This window comes from Aquila chrysaetos, chromosome 3 (assembly GCF_900496995.4).
Source record: "Aquila chrysaetos chrysaetos chromosome 3, bAquChr1.4, whole genome shotgun sequence".
NCBI lineage: Eukaryota > Metazoa > Chordata > Aves > Accipitriformes > Accipitridae > Aquila > Aquila chrysaetos.
In genome coordinates this window covers 8,438,696-8,459,109 of record NC_044006.1, presented here as the reverse complement: position 1 = coordinate 8,459,109, position 20,414 = coordinate 8,438,696, and the positions used below count along the sequence as shown (strand labels likewise).

General features: G+C 41.8%; 1 protein-coding gene across 2 annotated transcripts; it reads right to left on the bottom strand.

The window, feature by feature from the left end:
* Positions 1-495: 495 nt before the first annotated feature.
* Positions 496-19,854, bottom strand: ZFP64 (ZFP64 zinc finger protein). Of its 2 annotated transcripts, XR_003922695.2 has the most exons (7): positions 19,719-19,854; positions 18,946-19,185; positions 17,403-17,564; positions 16,348-16,410; positions 15,495-15,746; positions 9,878-11,547; positions 496-543 (listed from the first exon to the last, which is right to left on the bottom strand). XR_003922695.2 is itself a non-coding variant. In XM_030009281.2 (6 exons), the coding sequence occupies exons 1-6, from the start codon at positions 19,777-19,779 to the stop codon at positions 10,247-10,249; spliced, it is 2,079 nt and encodes a 692-aa protein (XP_029865141.1). In that variant the 5' UTR covers positions 19,780-19,854; the 3' UTR covers positions 9,494-10,246. The 2 variants fall into 2 exon arrangements, 1 of the variants encoding a protein (XP_029865141.1); XM_030009281.2 differs by lacking the exon at positions 496-543 and having other exon boundaries at positions 9,494-11,547.
* Between the last annotated feature and the right edge of the window lie 560 nt (positions 19,855-20,414).

The window sequence follows — 20,414 nt, the reverse complement described above, 5'->3', positions numbered from 1 at the left end:
AAACTGATATGAAAAAGCAAGTAGAGGACAAGGGGTGGTTTTCGCAGAGTGTGCCAGTCCCTTGTGGTGGCCCTTGCTCAGGACAAATACCTTTTCTACTATCTCTTCATCACCAAGTATCCCAATTCTTTACCTTCCTATTTTCCTTTTCAAGAGACAGACTTTCCTTGCTTGATCTCCTGTTTCTCAGTGGCTTCTACACTGAGCATTTCCCCTTTTTCTCCCTTTTTTTCTTCCTTTGAAAGTCTGGAAAATGCTGGACAGTGGCTAACTGGTATTCTTGAGTGTTTGGCCACTCAAGGACTATGCAGGAGAAAATGAGCAGTGAGTGTCTGTGGTTCAGTTTCCATGGCAACAAAGATTAAAAATGAGAAAAAGGCACCTGCTCAAAGTTGTTGAGATGTTTTAGACATGAGGAATTCCTTGTCCACCTTTTCTCTCATGGCCTGTGGAAGCACAGCACGGGGACCAGCAGCACTTGCCCTGATGCTTAGCAGTAGTCAGCGGCTCAGTCTGAGATTACAGTTTGAGATCACAGCTCCTCTGCAACGTATTTTAGCATGAGTCAGAGAGGTAGCACTACTCACTGACCACAGCTTCAGAGCATTTTATGTAAGCATGGGGAGCAGATGGTGAGGTTGGCTAACAGGGTCAGAGTACCAGCTGTATCTGTAACCCTGTAAGCAGTTCTGGTGGTCAAGGGCTCATCGCTGACTCACACAAACAGCTCAAAACCATGCTTAACCATTGCTATGTAAGGAGTCCTGGAGCACATTAGAAATTAAACAAGACAGTACTGAAGTAAGAAACTTGAGTTACTTTTGGACATTTTATTTCAGTAGTTTTCTGCTGCGAAGAGCCTTTCCCCAGGGTTCCTGCCAATAGGATGGGTTTAGCCACTTGCTCCATCCCCAATGACTGCTTTCCTCTCTCAGTGTGGTGCAGTTGGCGCGTGAATACGTCACTGCCGTGACTGGGAGAGTCCCGAGCAGTTCAGGCAATGAAGCCAACAAAGATGCTAACTGTGATCCGATGGGAACGCGTAAGGAAAGGGTAAGGCTCGGGGAAAGGGCGGAAGAGGCAAAGTAGCAATGGCAAAGCATGTGGGCTACCTCTGCAGGGTCCTCCAGGCTGCTGCGATTCAGTCATTCTACAGCAAAGATGACAAGCACACCATGGCTGAAGGAACTCTCATCCTGAATGTCCTTTTATCGCCTCGTCTGTTTCCAAGATGAACGGTAGGTTGAAGCCTATACCCCCCTCACCGTGCCAAAATCCCAGCCAGCTCATAAAAGCGATGGGGCCGTTGGCACGTTGCTGGGAAACTAGACTTGTGCCACCTTCGTTAGCCTTACCTTCGTGCCACTTTGGCGATTCTTACAAGGTCTGCCAAAACCCAGACTCCACCTTCACCCCTCTAAGCAAAGAGCCCCAGGGTCAGCGCAGCTCCTGCTCCTGTGCCCGAAAGGTAGAACTGCCCAGGTCCCAGCGGGAGCTGCAGCACCTCTCCCGTGCCGCAGGAAACCAGCGGCCAACCAACGTGCCTTCTCACGCCAATGCCACCCGGCCTGCGACGAGGATTTAGCTCCAGATGCGAACTTGGTTTTCCAGAGAACTTCTCTGCTGTAGCTTCATCAAAAGACTGGCTTTACCCCGGTGCCTTCAGTGCTTTGAACTCTACTCCTGAATCCAAATGAAGCACAAATGGGAGCCATTGACACTGTACTGAACTTTTAAGGCTGACACGCTATTTAGCAACTTATTAATGCTAGATCTTTTGAGGAAAGTTTTCACTCACCATCCACTCTAAAGAGCTTTGTCAAACTGTAACCATTTTAATTTTACTACAATTGCCCCTGGAGGAGCTGGTGAAAGTTATACCAGCTGTACATTTATTTTACTGTTTTTACCTCCCTTTTTTCTGATCATCAGTCTGTCAAGGCTATCAAGATTTACATTTAAATGTAAAACTGGACTGTCCACCAAATAGCCTTTGAAGCTATTAGCTGTGAAAGATAATCAATTGGGAATGGGCCCCTGCAGAGCACTTTTCAAGCAGAGTCATCACCAAAAAGCAATTTTGCTGCCAGGCTTTTTTTTTTTAAAGAACAAAAAATCATGAACATCCCTAGCCAATTAAAGTTACATCAATGGCTGATCTACATGATTTTACAACAAAAGCAAAATTTAACATTGTTTAGGCAAATTGATTCACATGATAAAGTCTGAACTTTTTAGGAGGGACTAAGAAGCAAGGACTGGCAACTTTTTAATAACCGCCCAGCAACTGTATATACTTAAACAGAATGATCCAATATGCCGAGATGAGGAAAAGCGCTACTATTTAAGTAATAAACCTTACATCAGTCTTGTAAAAATTTAAAAACAAGGTACATTTTATCACCTCTTTAGCTTTACAACTTTAACATGGCATCTTACATTGTTGTTTTTCTAAAACTATGTCACCATTTATAGTCCCTGCCCTTTATTAGAATAAAAAAGCATGTTTCACAAAGAACTTTAATCTATTAATTATGACTGCTATGCATTATGCAGTTTCGCTTTATGCATTCCTGTTCTTTCAAATTTTCCTCTAGGCCATCATGAGATGTGACTATCTCCAGTATCTATCTAGGTATTTGCATCTCGCTCATCACTGAGGTATCCAAGTTATTCTCATCCTCACAATATACTTCTGAGGTGCACGTCACCTTCTCCAGGTGGGGAATTCAGCAGCACTACTACAGTGAAAACACTTATTACTAATAAAATAATTAATTAAATATGGCCAGCAACAGTAAATGAAGGCACACTTTGGAAGTACGAAGTTAAGGAAAGGTGGGGGATAGATATTTTCTTTTAGAGAAAGGTGCAAATACAACCAAACACCAGGCATAACGGGGTGATGGCTCAGGGCTGGGAGACCCACCAGGAACGCAGCCGACCTGTGTCACTTGGCCTTGCTCTGCCTCACCTGGCGCAGGGGTTTCCAGTCCTGGTAAGCTTCCATTTTGTGATCAAAAGAAAAATGATAGAAAACTGTCTGAACAGCTCTGACCAACAGGGATACGCAGCCTAAGTCTGCTATGTAGGGCCAGCCTTTATTTTCAAATGCTGCCTATACAGATAGCACAAAGATTTTAACAGCTCTCCTTCATTCTGAAAGGTATCAATGGGAAACTCAAGCTGAAAATATCAGAGGTTTCTCCAAGGGTTTTTTAGGTGTCTGTCACATCAGGTTTGATAACTGAAAGATGTTCATGGCACAACATGTTGTTTCATCCAGGAGCACAAGAAGGCATAAATGCATTCTCGTATCCATAAAAAATAACCAAACCAAACCAACCCCCCCAAAACTCTACAGGTCCTCAGAAAATTATTTCTCAGATAATGTTCAACTTTTACCTACAAAATTCACCCATTCTATCACTAACCAAGAGCTTTTGCTTTCAGATATTAAAAGCAAGTTTACATAAGGTCTGAAACTAGGAACTTAGAGCAATCCCCACAACACCTCTGCCAAAGTTGAATCTGTAATAATACAAAATTCCTGTCTTTTATAGAGGCAAACCCAACTCCTGAATAAATTATCTGATATCACAGGTCACAGAATTCAGTGGCGTTACAGCAGCAGACCCTGAACATACGTGTTACTCTAATGGTATATAGCATTAAAAAAATTCCAACTTTGCTTTGTCATGGACTGTTTTACCTCCCTACAACATTGCGGAGTCTCTGGAAGATGAAAGACAGCCATGTAACCAAATACTGTATGTTTTATGAGTCCTTCTCCGTGTCTAGCAACTGGAATAAAGACAAAGGCAGAACTGGATACCCGAGAGAGAAAAGAAAGCTTTTCCTGGGACAGACTTTTAATTCACAATGATACCTGAGACATTATTTCCTCAGGTCACTATAGAAACCTTTATCACCTTATGAAAGGTCATTGGGATAAGTGACAGGAGACATCAGCTTCTCTTAACAATATTGGTTTCTCTTCTTAAAATTTAAATAACAAGGCTAAAGATTTTCCGACTGGAGATGTAAAAGGCCATTAGAGTATCCAGTCAATATTCCTGAAATTATAGGATAGAAGCCTTTCCATTGAGGACACAGCAAATAGTTTTTATAGACACCAGAGCATCGCATTGCAAAAAGGACAACTAACTATATTTTGACTGTGAACACAAATAAATAAGTGAAGAATCAGAAATACAGAATAAAATAAACTTATCTAAAAAAGAAGCCTTTCCCCAGTTGTTTGTAATCTAGAGAAAAATGTCTTGGCATGCTTCTAACATTTTTAAAGAACAATTTAATACCCACAACAGAAGGTACTTTCCAGTGCAGCCAGTCAGATCATCATAGCAATAAATAGCTCTGCCAAAATGATTAGGAAATATTCTGATTATAATTTTTTAATTGCAAAACTCATGTGTATTCAATAGAAGTTTGGTTTTCCCCCAGATCCCAAAGCAGCTAGCTTTAGGCCAAGTTCTGCTTCTTTTAGGTCTCCTCTCATGTGAGGACTTGATCCCATTCCCTCATCCAGGAGTGCTTCCTCGTGCATCTGCATATCCAGTAACCCCCCCTGTGCACGGGACAAATTGATGCTGGTTTTGAGCAGGAATCCGCCATTTTGATGCAAATGACAGTTAAAGTGTTTATCAAAACCACATAAAAGATACTAGAAACACTGATAGAGGGCTTAATCCAGAGTGCTGCTGGTTTATTGTTCAAACTCAACACTGGGTCTTTCTGGGGACATTGTGCAGGAGCTCACACAGATAACTGCCACCCCAAAACACAATTAAAGGTGTCGAAGACAAAGACGACAAATTTTTCTTTGGACTTTGGATTTTTTTCCTGCTGCATATTTCTACCTCACAAAAACAGGAGGGAAAAGCACATTCTAGCAGGTCTTGCAGAGGATAAGCCTCTGCTCATGTGATACTTGGGTCTGGTTTTAAAAAGCAGCGTCATGGAGTAACAACAACAAAATCAAAAAAAGGTTGGGAAGGATACAAGAGCAGGGGCTTGTTCTATTTGAAATGCATACAGGCTATGCACCACTGCTTGCTTAGTGCTCTGACTAATGTTCTTGCTCTGTTTAACCTCATTTCTTTAAGCAGTCAGAGATTCATATTCACAGAAGAGGGAGGACTGTACCACACTGTAACTTCAAAATGGGACTCCACAAGCAAATTGTGTAAAAAGCACAAGACTGTGCAGAGAGCAAAACCTGCAAATGAATGTGTTGAAGGAAGCTAACCGTGGAATTTTAGTTATCCATTTTCCTCTTAGTGCCAGTTCAGTGCAATGCAGCGTAAACATCATCCATTTTGTAACAAGTGAGCAGAAGTGAGAAGCACCCCCCAAGCAGCAGCCTGGGTAGCCAGGTTTGCTTGCTCTACGCCACACACGCACCGTGGGGCTCAGTGCTTACCAGGCAGGGCTTGGAAATTGCCAGGCAAGAACAAAATCCATCCAGATATTTTCTCCTGGGAAGAGGCAACTTGCTACAGAGCTCTGAGGCTATGGCAGAACTCTAGGAAGGTATACGATTTATTTACCATGTGCTTGAAAGCAAGCAAGCTCTACAAGAGACACTTGTTATGAATTACCATGCTCTCTCAAGGGATAGTTCTGTTGATAACATGAAGAATGTATTAAATGAATATCAGAGATTAAAACAATCTGCTTCTGCCAGCTCCAAAACACAAAGAAAGACCATTACTGTCATACACAGAAATAAAGCCAGAATATTGGAACAGAAAATTGAAAAAAAAAATTGCCCCCACGTTAGCCTTGGTTATCAGCTGTTTTTTTTTTTTTTTTTTTTTTTTAGGGCGGAGGAAAGAAGTCTCTAGATTGTTCACTTAAACATAATGCAATCAGCTAAACAATGTTGAAGAAGCAGCCCTAAGCTTTGTCTATTCATTCACACCATTTTGTTATCTTTCCTGTTTATCTTAGAGGCACACATAGGACCAGAATGAAGATTAGTCTTTACAATATGACAAATCTACCGGTTTCCTATTTTAGAAGGTAAACAAGGCTTTTTGTGAAACTGAAATGCAGATAACAGAGCTGTGTAACGTTAAGTGCGACATTAGATTGAACATGAGATTCCTGGGCATGGTGGTGCATCCCCTGGGTGCAGGTCTGTTGGCCAAGTGCAAACACAGATAAATTGCAATTCAAACCACCAGCTTTGTCAAAATCTCTCATTTTGTATCATTCTTGTAGTGCATGACAATTCTGCAGTTGCAAACTATGTACAGATTAAAATTAATTAACAAGGAGTAAAAAATGATCAGTTTAACATAAATAGTGACATTAAGTTCTGGCCATAAATGGGATCTTAACAGTAGGGATCTTAGAAGAATTTTTAAAAAATTATTATTTGTTGCTTTTTATCTTAAATGAAAATAAGATTTTTACAGCTAAGCTTTTTGTAACGTCTTATAAAAGTGGATTTTTGAAATGTTTTTACCCGGGAAAGAGTTTAAAGCAGGGAACTGTTTAACAGGAAACATATCAAGCAGAACAGACCACACTTAGAAGTTTATCTGGATCTCTAGCACCACCTGTAGATGATACAGAATACTTCATGCTCATGAAACCCTGCATACAGAATTCATTTACACCAACGAGCATATGGAAATTAATGTTCCTTTTCAGTTGCCAAATTGTAGTACATTTGCACTTTCAAGTTTTCAGGCTTGGTACAATTTTCTACACCCGAAAGCTTGCCTATCAGCAGCTAGTCTAACTACCTCCAAACTTTTGTCTTAAAATAAGGGTACCACTCCTTTTGTAGGAACATACAGCGACCAGCTCTAAACCCAGAGCAGCACATTTCCACCAGCTCCTGTCCCACCGCCAGGCAGAAGTTTCTTGTCCAGCTGGAGCACTTGGAAAGCTCCATCACTGGGGACTCCTGACATGCAAGCCCCTTAGTTGGGCTACTTAAACTCTGTACCCACATGGCTTGTAGAAATTAAAATATAATTATCCTTGAGATTGCCAGCCTTCATAAAATCAACCAGCAGGAAATATTGGGAACACGGCCTGTGAGCAAGCAGATGCAGAGGCAGACTTACCAGTGACAAAACCAAGTATGTGAGGGCAGATCAATTTAGATTCTTTCGTCTTACAATAAAGGGAAAATATACAGTAACTGGTATTAAAACCTAGGTCACCAATGGACTGGTATAATCCCATTCAAAGACCTAGCACAGGTTTTGAAAGCTGAGAGTATAATTTGCTATCACCAATTGCATTGCTCAGCATTACAATTTGGCAAAAAAAGGAGTTGGAAGAAATCTCCTGCCCGACCTATCTCTGGTTTGATCTTGGTTGTAGTTTACCATCTACTTTGCTATGCTAGTGCAACTGTGGAGCAGTGCTGTAAACTGGACCACTGAGATGACCTGAAGGAGCCCCGGCTGCCTCTCCAGGTCAAATAGACTTGAACTTCAACTGCACTGAACTTTCCCCAGGCTTGCTCTCCTGCAGCTCAGCTGCCTGTCAGCACACGGTCACAGCCTGTGCAGCTCAGCCCTGCCAGGCACTCGCGCTCCTGGGGAAGCATCTCCTCCCCTGCGACGCCAGTGCTGCACGTAGTCTAGAACCCCTGTAAGCTGGGTGAAAAATGTGTATTTACTGTTACAGGACTCAAAGTGCCCAATCTTTCACTAGTGTTTACAATAACTATTGGCCCAGTGCACAGAAACACTGTACACAGCCTGATGGTATGGATCATGCACATACGTACACATACATTTGGAGATGGGTTAATAGTGAAGAATCGCTACTATGCCATGCATTTTAATTCAAAGATAACAAGTGTTTGATCTATGCTGCTCCAGTGATCATTTACAACCTGGGTATCAGGGACCACATATAATAACGTCAAGCACTTACCTGTGATGTCTTTTATCTTCCAAGTGCTTTACAAGTAATATCAACACAGTTGAAATGTAATGATCAGGTCTGTGCTATAGGCACAACAATGAAACATGACTGGAGAGCCACAAAACAGCAACACCAGCGTTAAAATTAAAAGTATCTAGGCTTTCAATTTATTGTTCTCAATGAATGTTCTGCAGTGATCTAATGTAGTAAAAACCTCCCACCTACTTCTAGTTTATATAAAAATAGGTGAGCTCGGTGACTTGGAACTGGGTCTTGTCAGCTCCTTAAATCACCTATCTGCAGGGAAGAGATAATTAATAGGTGACAAACCTGTATCACCAGAAAAGTTGGAGAACAAGCATAGGGAATAATAAACCCTGAAACACAACTGTCTGTGAACTTAGAACTTTTGCTTCATATTTCAATATGGCATGGGGCTAGGAAACAAGTCTTTAATAATGCCTTTTTAATGAAGCATTTATGAAGTTTCTGCCTCTAACTGGAGTGTGGTCTTTTCTGACATCCACAAATGTCAGGCACACTGTCAGACAGTTCAAATCAAAACCCAGATTTTAAAACCAACATTATTTGGAAGGGTTTTTTTGTTTTAAAAGAACATTAATTTAGAATCAAGGATTAGGTAGGCATAAGAGATATGGATCTCCAAAAATACTATTTCCCATAAATAATGAAGACAGCAATACTGAAGCAGTCAAGTTTAAACAACCCTTATTTTAAAAAAAACCTAAAGTCACATTTTCAAGAACACCCTGTACGACTGTACTTGTGAGTTATGACTGCATTTTCTTACTCATCATTGTAAAGCAGGAAGCCTTACACTGTATGTAGAGTATGTACCACACAGAGGGAAGGAGCGGGAAGCACCCCCACATGCACAAAATAAAGGCTGTACAAACTAAAAATGTCAAACATGAGGCCTATTCAGAAAGTGGCCCTAATTATATAATCTTTATAAGTTTTCCAAGCATGTTTCTAGCACATAGAACAACCATTCAATGTCTCCCACTAGCAAATACTGTGAAATTTAACTTGACTTTGATTCCCCAAGAGGGAATCTCAGAGCTAATTTTGATAACAGTCTCTTTTCAGTCTTCATGTATGTTAACAATTGTCCTTGGGATGCTGTCTGGCTGCGAAATGATCTCTGATTTTTGCAGATCCAGACGCCTACACAGCTGTCTATTTTCCCCAAGTTGAGCCTGTTCTTTAACTAGATAGTTTGGTAGTGAAGATATTATTTGCAATTACTACAAGAATGCTCACCAGATAGGACTATAATATTGCATATTTCAAAATACAGTCTAGAATTCATGTGTTATAGAAACATGCACCACATAATGATAAGTTACTACCTCATTGTGACCCAAACTGAATTTATGCTAGAGTTTCAGACCTTGGATAAGAATCTACTTTTTTATTTTAAATGGAATGAATTCTATCTTTTCCTTTTTCCCCTTTCACTTGAAAAAAACGGAGACAAAAATGTAATGCACTTTTACCAACCGTGCAACTACAAACAGGCAGCAGCATCAAAATAAAAACCAAATTGAAGTAGTGTTTGTAAAAAATATATTTGCAGTTGTTTTGCTCTTTAAAACACAGGTGCCTCTGACAGAGATCACTGTGCTGTATGTATAATTTGCAATAGTGTTCTTGCTAACAAAGTTAGTTATTACTGATGGACAGACAAAATTCTTTTGTCTTCTAAGAAAGATCACCTGGTCTTCTGCATAAGCATTTCCAGATTAAGTGCCAGGTGCTAGCAACTTCTACAGATATTAAGGAATAGCCCCCTTAAACTTTACTAGGGCTGCATTAGACCCAGTAGACATTTCTTACAGATCAACAATCAGCCAGGTGCAGTTAATGAATACATAACATGTAATTGAAACAGACTTCACTTAAAAATATACTTCGGAATGGCTTGGGCTATTACCTTTTTGTGTGTGCATGAAAGAACGAGTCTGCTGTGAAGGTAATTCATCGTAAGGTGAGGCTTTCTTATTTTAGCCAGCACAATACAAGGATCGTATTCTGGGAAGCTTACTGCTTGGTGAAATTGTCAACAGTTGCTTCGATGCTCAGATTTTACAAAGAACACAGCCTCCAATTTCAATAGAGGCACATAAATATACAGAGCCTTTTTCACATACAAGATGTTATGTTTCCATGTACAGACAAGTAAAATGTGTAAGTGGAAGGTATTTGGCTATGTAGGACAAATCCTCACTTACGTCCTATGCATTTCTGCTGAATTCAGCACTGCCTCTGAGACTGAAATTTGTTTAGTAATAGTACTTTGTGACTAATCTGGTATGGAGTCTGCTGGACATAGCAAAGCTGTATGGGCTCCACTTTGAATGATAGAATAGGTCTGCTTCGGGGCTTCTGTGTGAGAGGATGAAGAAAAGATAGGAGGAGGGGGAGCTGAAGTGGACACTGTGATGCTCTGACCTCCATCACTAACCACAGTCACTTCTGTTGCTCCTTCTTGTATCAAAGCATTAAGGCCTTCTAAGTCAGAGCAGCTGATTCCAGAGCTGGTGATGAAAGCTTGGTTTGCTGAAGCCTCATGACTACCAACAGGAGCAGCAGGAATGAGAGTTTGATGTAAAGCACTTCCATCGCTTTGGTCATGGGTTGTGAGAAGAACTGCTGGTTGTGCCACAGGCCCTGCTTCGCTTTGAGATATGGGAGGTGGAGGTGGTGCCAACAAACTGACTTGGCCCAGAAGCTGCAAGCGGCTGTTGGCCGAGAGGTCTTCCTGATTCTGGCTAACTAACGTAGGAGGCATGACATTCACGGACGCAGCCTGAACGATACTGTTAGTCTGAGGGACCTGGTGACCCACAATGATCTTGAGCCTTCCCTCGTTGTATGGAGAAACCTGAGCAGCCTGAAGTGGGACCTGGAGGTGACTGACAGTAATTGGGGCACTGGTCTGCCGACTGGGATCCATCTGGAGCTGTAGAACAGCCAGTTCGTTATTTTTAGATCCATTATACATACTGTGCTGCTTCTTATGACTCCTAAGAGAATCTTCTCGGACAAAGGAAGCATCACACAGGTCACACTTAAATGCTTTCTTGGCGTCCAATTTGGCAACTTGCCTGGAGCCACCTTGCTTTGGCCTATCTCCTTCCTTCTTCTCCACTGTTTGCTTCTTGGTCTTGACTTTGTCACCATGAGCTTTCCTCACATGAGTCGTGAGGTTGCTCCGCTGCTTGGTATCAAAACTGCAGAATTCACATTTGAAAGGACGATCTTTGCAATGAATTCGCTCGTGCACCTTCAGAGCTGCCTTGTTGGAGCAAGAGTAGTTGCACTCTGAGCACTTCACTGGTTGCTCGGGCTGATGAGTTCTTATGTGGTGCCGAAGGCTTGTTTTGTTTCCACACTGAAATTCACACTCTGGACACTTGAGAGTATTTTCCATGCTGTGCTTGATACGAATGTGTGATTTCAAGTTTCCTTTCATGGCACACCGGACCTCACAGAATTCACATTTATAAGGTTTCTCACCAGAATGCACACGCATGTGCCTCTTCAAGTCTGAGTTGATTTTAAATTTAGCAGGACACATCTGGCATTGGAAAGGAGCATCTCCTGTCAGCAAAAAACACAGTTCAAATCACAGATGAGACACCAAGATCCATCGGAGAGACCAATGCTATAATGAATTATGTACAGCTGACTTGTTCTAAATACCTGTAAACTCCCAACATATTTTCAAGATGTAGAGAACTTTAATCATAGTATTTATCACCTGGTGCATTTGGGTGCAAACGCTCCATGAGCATGCCTGCCCACCTCTGTTCCTTTTTGATGTCTGCATCTTATATATTCTCCATTTTTAGTTCATTTTATGTGTAGAACTGTTCAGTGTGCTTCAGATAAGTGACTGAAGTTTCTCCTTTGTCCCTTTTTAGCAACAGTATAACTCAACTAGTGTTTAAAATTAACAAAAATAAACACTGTAACTTTAACAGCTGCTATACTTTTGAAGTCTAAGAAAACAGTGTAAAGACATTCAAGTCTTGGGTTATTACTACAAGATTTACGGGGAGGCTTGTAGGTTAACTTTAAGCCCAGGTAAATGGTAGGCTAGTGCAGAAACAGATGCTTAATGGGCACCAGCCTTACTGCTCAACCATATATTCCTTACTGCCTTTCTTGTACATTTGTTCACATGGTGAGTTAGATTAGCTGACAAGAAAAACTGATTACTTTTTTTGGCCTGGTTCATGTGGTGTGGCAAAATACTATTGCTGGCACAGGAAGGCAGTGGAAACTCTTTTCCAGAACATAGGGAGATGTAGGGACAAAAGTCCATACCTAGGTCAGTGTCAGGTGACTGCACAACCATAGGATTACTACAGTTATAGGAGAAAAAGAAAAAAAAAAAAAAAAAAAGAGAGGGATCACAGCTACATAACTGCAACTGGAAAAGACAAATGTGAGACTAATGAAACATGCATGCAAGTATGTGACTCTAGGGAAATGTGCTTACACAGCGAAGTAACATTAAGCTTTTGTTTTTCTGACATTACAGCAACCAAGAGATATTTGCACCATGTATCATACCTAATAATGTTCCGCAGATCAATTCAAGAAAATCTAGTATCGGTTTGTATTCTCACAATATCAGTTTGTATTCATGCAAACAGGTATAGAAAATATTTGTAAGTGCCTGTTTTTTTTGTTTGGTTGGTTTTTTTTTTTTTTTGGTTTTTTGAGAGCAATGCTGATCCAGAAATCTAACAATAGTAGTTGAAAATTAGATAAAATTCTTAAACTGATAAAGCAAGAAAAATGAACACACTCAACTGCAAGATCCCTGTAAGCCTATTTATGTCAGACTACCTACACGAATAACCATTTGAATTGCCTGGATCTAAACCACTGTTTTGCATTTTCTTTATTTGCAGGCTTGTGTCACAACATGTATGACCAAATTAAGCTGTAGCTCTGTTTAGTCCATAATCAATTCCAGGGTAAAGACCAGTGACACCATTCTGAAGTAATTAAAAAAAATCCAAAGCAAACCTACCAACCCAACTAAATAACTGTTCACTTTTTTTCTTTAATCTAAATATGTAGTTCTCTAAAATACCTAAGCATGAAGTCTTTAGGTAGGTATTATTTTGAAAAACTGGAAGAATTGCGTCATTAGGTTCTAAGACACCCTTGGTGGGGGAAGGAAAAAGAGAGTGTACTTACTTCAGCAAGCATTTATCTTCTTTAATAATCAAACTGCAAATGGCTGATTTATTTTATAAGTTAATATTTTATGGAGTTTGTGATAGCTGTATAATTTTGCATAATTTGCTTATCCAGCTACATATGTCATAGGTTTAGCTACGTATTTTTCAAATCAAGTTGTGGCCTACTGTGCTAATCCATGTATCTGTTTAATAATTGAGATACATGGTGCATTATCTATGTTAAACAGATTTTATTAATGAAGATGCACTGTTTGTTCATGTAGTTTATTTTACAGTCTCAACTGCATACTCAGCTACTGAATTTTTATCTACTTCGCTGATGAAGGCACAGTACGTATTTCAATGACTTAATTTACACATACAGGGTAGCACAATATATGAAAATGAATTAGTAATTTTACTGAATATAGCAAAGTATGTTGGTTCAGTTTATTTAAAGAGTAGTCTATTACTTACATTTCTTTACATTTCTGTCCATACCTAATTGACACTGACAGAATATAGCTTAAAAAAAAGTGAGTGTCTGATCCTGGAATTACTAATTGTAAGAGTAGTTTTACTCAAATTAACAGGAAACTGATCTTAGATGACTAGTTCAACAAGTAATGCTGTGTAGATGATCTCACTCAGAGCAATGTAGATTACACTCACCTTCTAGAGAATGACTAATTTAATTCCAGTAAGCAATATATTCTACATACCAGTCTCACCAGTCTTACTTTTCTCCTAAAATTGGCTGTGTGCATAACAGCTTTGTAGCCTAACAAGGATGAAATGATTACTTTGAAAATTCTTCTGCCTCCTTCCAGTGAATCAAAGAAAAAAGTCCTTTTACAAAAGAGGATTTAGTTTGGAGAAATGGAAGAGACAACAAAACTAAAGACTTGAATTTTAGCATAATTCAATTGCTTAAGATACAACAGACTGATCTGCCAAAAATAAAGAAGGAAGCCTAAAACCCCTTCCCAACTACTGCAGTATTTAATGCCACAAAAATCTAACTCTACAGGAAATACAAGAGAACCATGATCATTCATAGGTTCTCCCACAGCCAAATTCAGAGCATATCTGCCCATGTACATAAATGCACAAGTATGCATGCTCTTATATGACACTGGGAAAATGCAACACCATATTTTCTGACTAGTGTTTACTTACAGATAACTTCTCATAACAACCCATACTATTTTGACTGACCATCGCATCTTCTTACATAGCAATAGAAAGAGGGAAACTTGTAAGACCACTGCCTGACAGTCCTGCCTGTTCCATCACAGCAGATTTGTGAAGTATAAAAGATTCTTTTCTGCTAGAGACAGATTGGTTTAACCCTCCCCTCCTTCACAATGCACAAGGGATTTCTTTCTTTTATCTACTCAAAATAAATCCCATCTTGCACACATCTGAAGTAATGTTGTTTAGTACTTGAATTCAGAATCAGATGTAGGATAGGTTCAAAGCTAATCTAGTAATCACTGAACCATAACCACCTTGCAGCTAAAATTCACAGAACTAATCAAATGTATAAAAGACAACACAGAAACTAATCCAGTACCCTGGATTAGGTGAAAAACAACATACAAAGACAACTGTACAAAGACAACTGTACAGCAGTACCTTTACAGCAAATCTCTTCTAGGAACAATCCATAAAAGAGAAATCTGATTAAAATGAAACTTAGGCAAATAATGCAAATATAAAATGATACAGTGTTTATAAGCCTGGAGGCTAAAGCTTTCTATCCATAGAGAAAAAATTATATGGGCAGAATATAGTTCCGGCTGCTCACACTATGCTGTTAATGTCTGTGAGTCTGCACATGGAAGGTACCACAAAGAAAGGTCAAAAAAAAGATGTAACTTAAATTGCTAATTACTTGCTAATTTACTGATGCAAGAAAATTTAAGCTATGCAGCTGAGGTTTGCACTGATATAACTAGTTCAATTATAAAGTAATTTCAGTGTTTCTAATATAGTGGACCAGATCTGAGAGACACAGATAGGAACCTAGATACTCTTAAACAATCAATCAAGCAATTAGATCCTTCAGTTCTACTGGTTTGAGAACATCTAATAGGCAGTTTCAGAATCAATTTAGAAGAAAATCTACGAAGAGTCAGATCTGTCTTCTGATTGCTTCCAGGTAATTTTAGTAGAGCTGTATTGCCCTGCTAGATTCTATGCCCAAGAAATTCACAGAAGCTGGATGCCTAGGTGCTTTTGAGAATTTGAATAGGCCGTTTCTGGCATCTTGACACCTGTATACCTTTTAAAATCTTCCCTAAGACCTTCAAACCTTTACAGATCTGAATTTTAGTATAAACTTACCTGTGTGGGATCTGAGATGTACAGTTAGCTGGCTAGAGTTGCGGCTTGCATAAGGACAGATCTGGCATTTAAAAGGACGCTCGTTGGAGTGAATGCGCTGGTGCTTGTTGAGACTGCTGCTGTCAGCAGCTGCATAGTCACAGTGTTTACATTTGTAAGGCTTCACCCCAGTATGAGAACGCATATGCATCTTCAGCTTATCTTTACGACTAAAACATTTGTTGCAAACTTCACATTTATGGGGCTTGTCTCCTGAAACAAACAGAAGAGCATCAACACATCAAAAATTTTTGCAACATAAGGGTATTGTTGCAATTAAAAAAAAAAAAAAAAAAGCACACACTAAACACTTAACAGAAACGGGGCTAGTTTTCAAAAACTGGACATTGGATTTCAGCAGCCATCCTATCAGCCAAGAACTCTTCTATGCTCCAGAAGGCTGCATGCACAAGTGCAACAAAGATAGAAAACCCTTTGGAACTTTCTCCCTTTACAACTCTGAAATTGCGGTTTAGGGGGAAGGGAGGTGAAATATTGGAATCATTGTTCCATATGAAGAATAAACTAGGTTTATGCACCACCACCACACTGCACCCTGATAAACATGTGATCTGCACCTTAGAAATTTAACTGTGCCTTAAATCGATGTACAGTGTTCATGTTTCATAGCTGAGTGCTACCGCCCATAGGGAGGCACAGCTTACCCAAAAAGGGCAATTCCCCAGGCAGAGACAACTACAATACTAGAATGTACAGACATTCTATAGATATGATATTTTGTAGGAAAATACCTTTTGGCAAAAAGCCAAAAGGAGGAAATCAATCAAAACCAAAATATAGCAACTGTATAGACCTGTGTGTGTTCGTAGATGACGTTCCATATCCTTCATGCCATAGGAAGTCTTGAACTGGCAACCTGAAAATGGTAAGATTAAGATCATTAAATTCAAGGAAAATCTAACAAAATAATAAAAATATACTACCATATTCTGGGAATTATGTTTATTTTCAAGAACATTTTCTTTAAAATTCAGTATTAACAGAAAAAGAATTACCCACCCTGTTTACTCACATCTACTTAAAATAGTGACCGGCTTACTTATGAATAGTTTTCTAATGCTTCCCCTAGGAGGCAATTCACTCTCTACATTACCGTTTTCTGTAAGCTTTGAAACAAATTCTCTGGAATCTCTGCCTAGGATTTGAGATGCTCTTTACAGTACACAGGGGATGCTGGGGGAACTAATTAATTCCACATATGACTTCAAGTTAGTGCAATTGGGAACTCAGGTAACAGCTCACCATTCAGGAATTCTATCCAAGTGGAGAGTGCTACAGTTTTAGAGCACGGAAATGAATGCTAAGCATTTGAAATATGCCTTTCAAATGAAGGCAAACTTGCAAAGAGATACTGTAACTTTTGCTACCGTTAACATGACTGCTCATCTACATGGCTGTCTCTGCACAGGTTTTCTGCATATTGCATGGTTTTTACTCATTAAGGTCTCCTAATACTTCAGTTCAATCCATCCTTATAAAAATGCTAACTGACTAAAGACAAAACATATAATGCAAAATGCATATATATTTCTCATGTACAACAATGGTGGTTAGCAAAAAGGTAACAAGACTCTGCTCTTACATTGCTACGGGTATGGGCATAGGCCAATATCTATATGCAAACCCACTGCAGCATACCACAGTACCAGACCAAAATCTAAGCACGTGAAATCAATAGCAAAACTACTACTGGTATCAACGGTAGTATATCACACCCTTCATAAGTAGGTTGCCTTCCAGGTTCTGCATGTCTTAAGTGCTTAGGACAGACAGAGCTACTGTGCGTATCACTATACGAAACCTATCAATTTTAAAATGAAAAGGAAGAAGGTATAGTCCACATCTTACCTGGATAGCAGCAGTTTAGTTTCTTCTGTGTAAGTGAGGAAGTGGATTTTCTTGAACGTGCTTTTGGTGGTGTAGAGACGATAGCAGCAGTTGGAGGCTCACTGCTCTCACTGGGCAGGTACGTTTGATAGCCATGCTCAAAAACAAACTCTGGTGCAGAAACTAAACACAAAGAAGAGCTTAAACTTGAGAACATTAACTTCTCCAATCAGAAAAATCTAATTATTTTCTGTTTGCATTAATTCCTTCTCTATTCTGTTTTTTCCAGCAACATTCTGTTCCTGGGTTCCTACTCACCTGGGGGAGGGGGAAAGGAAAAAGACTTCTCTCTCCCTTGCTATCCTGCTGTCAGTGAAAATTCTGTCAAGACCTGATGAGCCACACTGAACTTAATAGAACCCTATGTAGGCCTGCTTGTCTCCCTTTGAATCCTACCCGACTGCACTGTTCAGTTTCTTCAGACGTTCATTTTTTTCTGATGCCTGTCCAGGTCTTACATTAACAAAGGTATGTTTGTTTTTCAACAGTGGCTGCGCTACAGCTCAAAGGAGAAAAAAGTTGAATTACTTACATGGCAAATGTTGTCAAAAAGGCATCATGTAAACAATTTTTTTTTTAAATTGTTAAAAGTTCAGCCTCCTTCAACTATACTGTTTTTAGCTGTTACTCACAAGAATAACAGCTGAAACTATCTTAGCCAAAGTAGCAGCTTTTAAATCAATTAAACAACGCTACCATACCCCAAAAGGGCAGAAGGATGTAACTGCCCTCATTTTAAAGATGAGTAAATATGAAGCAGAAAAATGACTCATCCAAAACCCACACTGAGTTGAGGGATTATAATACAAAAATTCCTGGAAGTGAGCCCTGAATTCGATTTGTTTCACTGCTCTTCCAGATTCTCTGTCCTAATCTGTCTATCCAAATTAAAGTCAAATAATTTGGATTTTAGTAAGGTCCCAGGCCAAAATAAAATAAAACTATATATAGAAGGGCAAACCTTCACACACGGAACAAAATTCTAGTTTTATTTAAATGTCTCCAGGATCAGGACCTCACTTGAGCCTTCACATAGGCAGAAATTTTGAGTAATATTTTTCCTGCCAATTAGTTATGGGAGCAATGTTAGGGAATGCAGTGTTCTCACATAAAAAGGCCTGGATTGGCGCCCGACAGCAATTCTGTGTCTGTTTTTCATCAAGAGCACTCTTAAAAAATAAAATGCATCGTAATTTGATTATTTTTCGTAAGTATTGACAATTCTAATTAGTTTGCACAAGTTGGTTATACAACACTTAAGCGAGTCTCTAAGCGAACTTGTATCGCCATTAGCAAATTCAGTAACTGTGGTCATACCAAAACCAAGAAGGCAGCACACCACTTATTTTTCTTCCTTTGCTTGCAGGTACGTGACGACTAATCTGAAAACTGTTATTTTAGCTTAGCGCGACGGGGACGGTCTGCACGAGCAGAGGGCTATGTAACGTTGCCGCTTTGCAGGAGTCGAGCGCCTTCAAGCTCTTGGTACGTAAGACCACGGTACCTGTGATGGTTTGGGTCTCCGAAGCGATTGTCCTGGTCGTCGTTTGTGCCTGTGTTGATGGCACCGTTTCTTCTGACACAAACTGGACCGTACTGGTGGCCCCGGCTGTTGCACTAGTGAGCTGGCAACCGCTTTGCTTGTGCCCGACGAAGGCGTCGAGGTTATTGAACTGCTGCTTGCAGATGCCACAAATGTGGATGTCGGGGGTGAGCTCCACCAGCACGGTGGTGCCGCCGGGAACTGTGGAAACGGCAGCAGGGTCAAGAGCTCGTTTTGAGAAAACGGGAACGGGGGAAGCCGCACTAACTGACACACTGACCTCCCGCTGACCAAACGCCCCGGCCGCGGGGGAGCCCCTCGGGGCCCGGCCCTGCCTGGAGCTGCGGGGGTCAATTAGGGCGCTGCGGGGCACCCTAGGCGGGGCTGCCGGCCCCGAAGGTCTCAGGGTCCCGCGGGGGGGTCTCCAGCCGCCGCGCCGCGGGCACTCGCCCAGCGGCCGCGGCCTGGCTCCACAGAGCTTGCCCGGAGCCCGCCGCCCGGCCCGGCGCGGCGCTCCCGCCGTCCCGCTGCCCCTCACCGCCTGCGCGGCCACGGCGCTCACCCAGATTCCCGGGTTCCCCCTCCCCCCCCCAGCCAGGTTCCCGGGCTCCGCTCCCGCCTAGTTTCATGCACTACTCAGGTTTCGGGGCCTGCCCAGGCCCCGGCTCAACTCGGCTTAACCGCCGCGCGGGCCCCGGAGCGCGCATAGCCCGCTGGCGCGCAGCGGCACTTACACTGCACGGGGCCGGGGAAGGCCGGCGCCGCCCCCCCGCCGCCGCCGCCGCCGGGGTTCATGGCGGCAGCGAGCCCCGCACGCCGCCTCCGCCACCTGCAAGGGGCTTTTTACCGACGGGGAACCTCTCCCCCCGCGCCTCTCGGCCGCCGAGCGAGGGCGGATGTGGAGGAGCCGAGCATGCTCAGTGGCGGCGCCGAGGCTGCGGCTGCCCTCACCTACCGCCGGGCTGAGGGCTCCCGCCGCTGCCGCCCCCCGCCTCGCTTTAGCGCGGCCGGAGCTGCCCCTCGCCTGGGCCGCCCGCACCGGCTTCGGGGCAGGCCCCGGGCAGGAACATCCCTGACGAGCCAAACCTCCGTTATTAAACCCTGCGGCCGCCAAAGCGAGGCCCCTGCGTTCTGCGGGAGGCAGAGGGCCCCGTGGGCGCCCTCGCTGTGGAGCGGGTGGCTGCTCTGGCCCGGCGCTGAGGTGGCCGCGGCGGTCCTCCGTGGCCGCGGTAGCGGGGCTGAGGCCTCACGGCGTGCTTCAGCCTGCTTCCCACAAAGGCCTTAATCTTAAGTTAGAGCTTTAATTTGTCTAGCGGTGCTTGCGGGAGTTTGGCAACGGGTTAGGGCCAACGCTGGGATTAAATCTTGGGGTAGTCGAAGCAGTGAAAACTAGCCTTAGGTTTTGGGTTTTTCTTTCGGGTCCTGTTGAC

Excerpts from the sequence above, each read along its gene's own strand:
- ZFP64 (XM_030009281.2), bottom strand. The coding sequence starts at position 19,779 with ATGAACCCCGGCGGCGGCGGCGGCGGGGGGGCGGCGCCGGCCTTCCCC. Across the intron at positions 19,186-19,718 it reads CTTCCCCGGCCCCGTGCAGT|TTCCCGGCGGCACCACCGTG; the intron begins GTAAGTGCCGCT and ends CCGTTTCCACAG. Across the intron at positions 15,747-16,347 it reads TCATCTACGAACACACACAG|GAGACAAGCCCCATAAATGT; the intron begins GTCTATACAGTT and ends TGTTTGTTTCAG.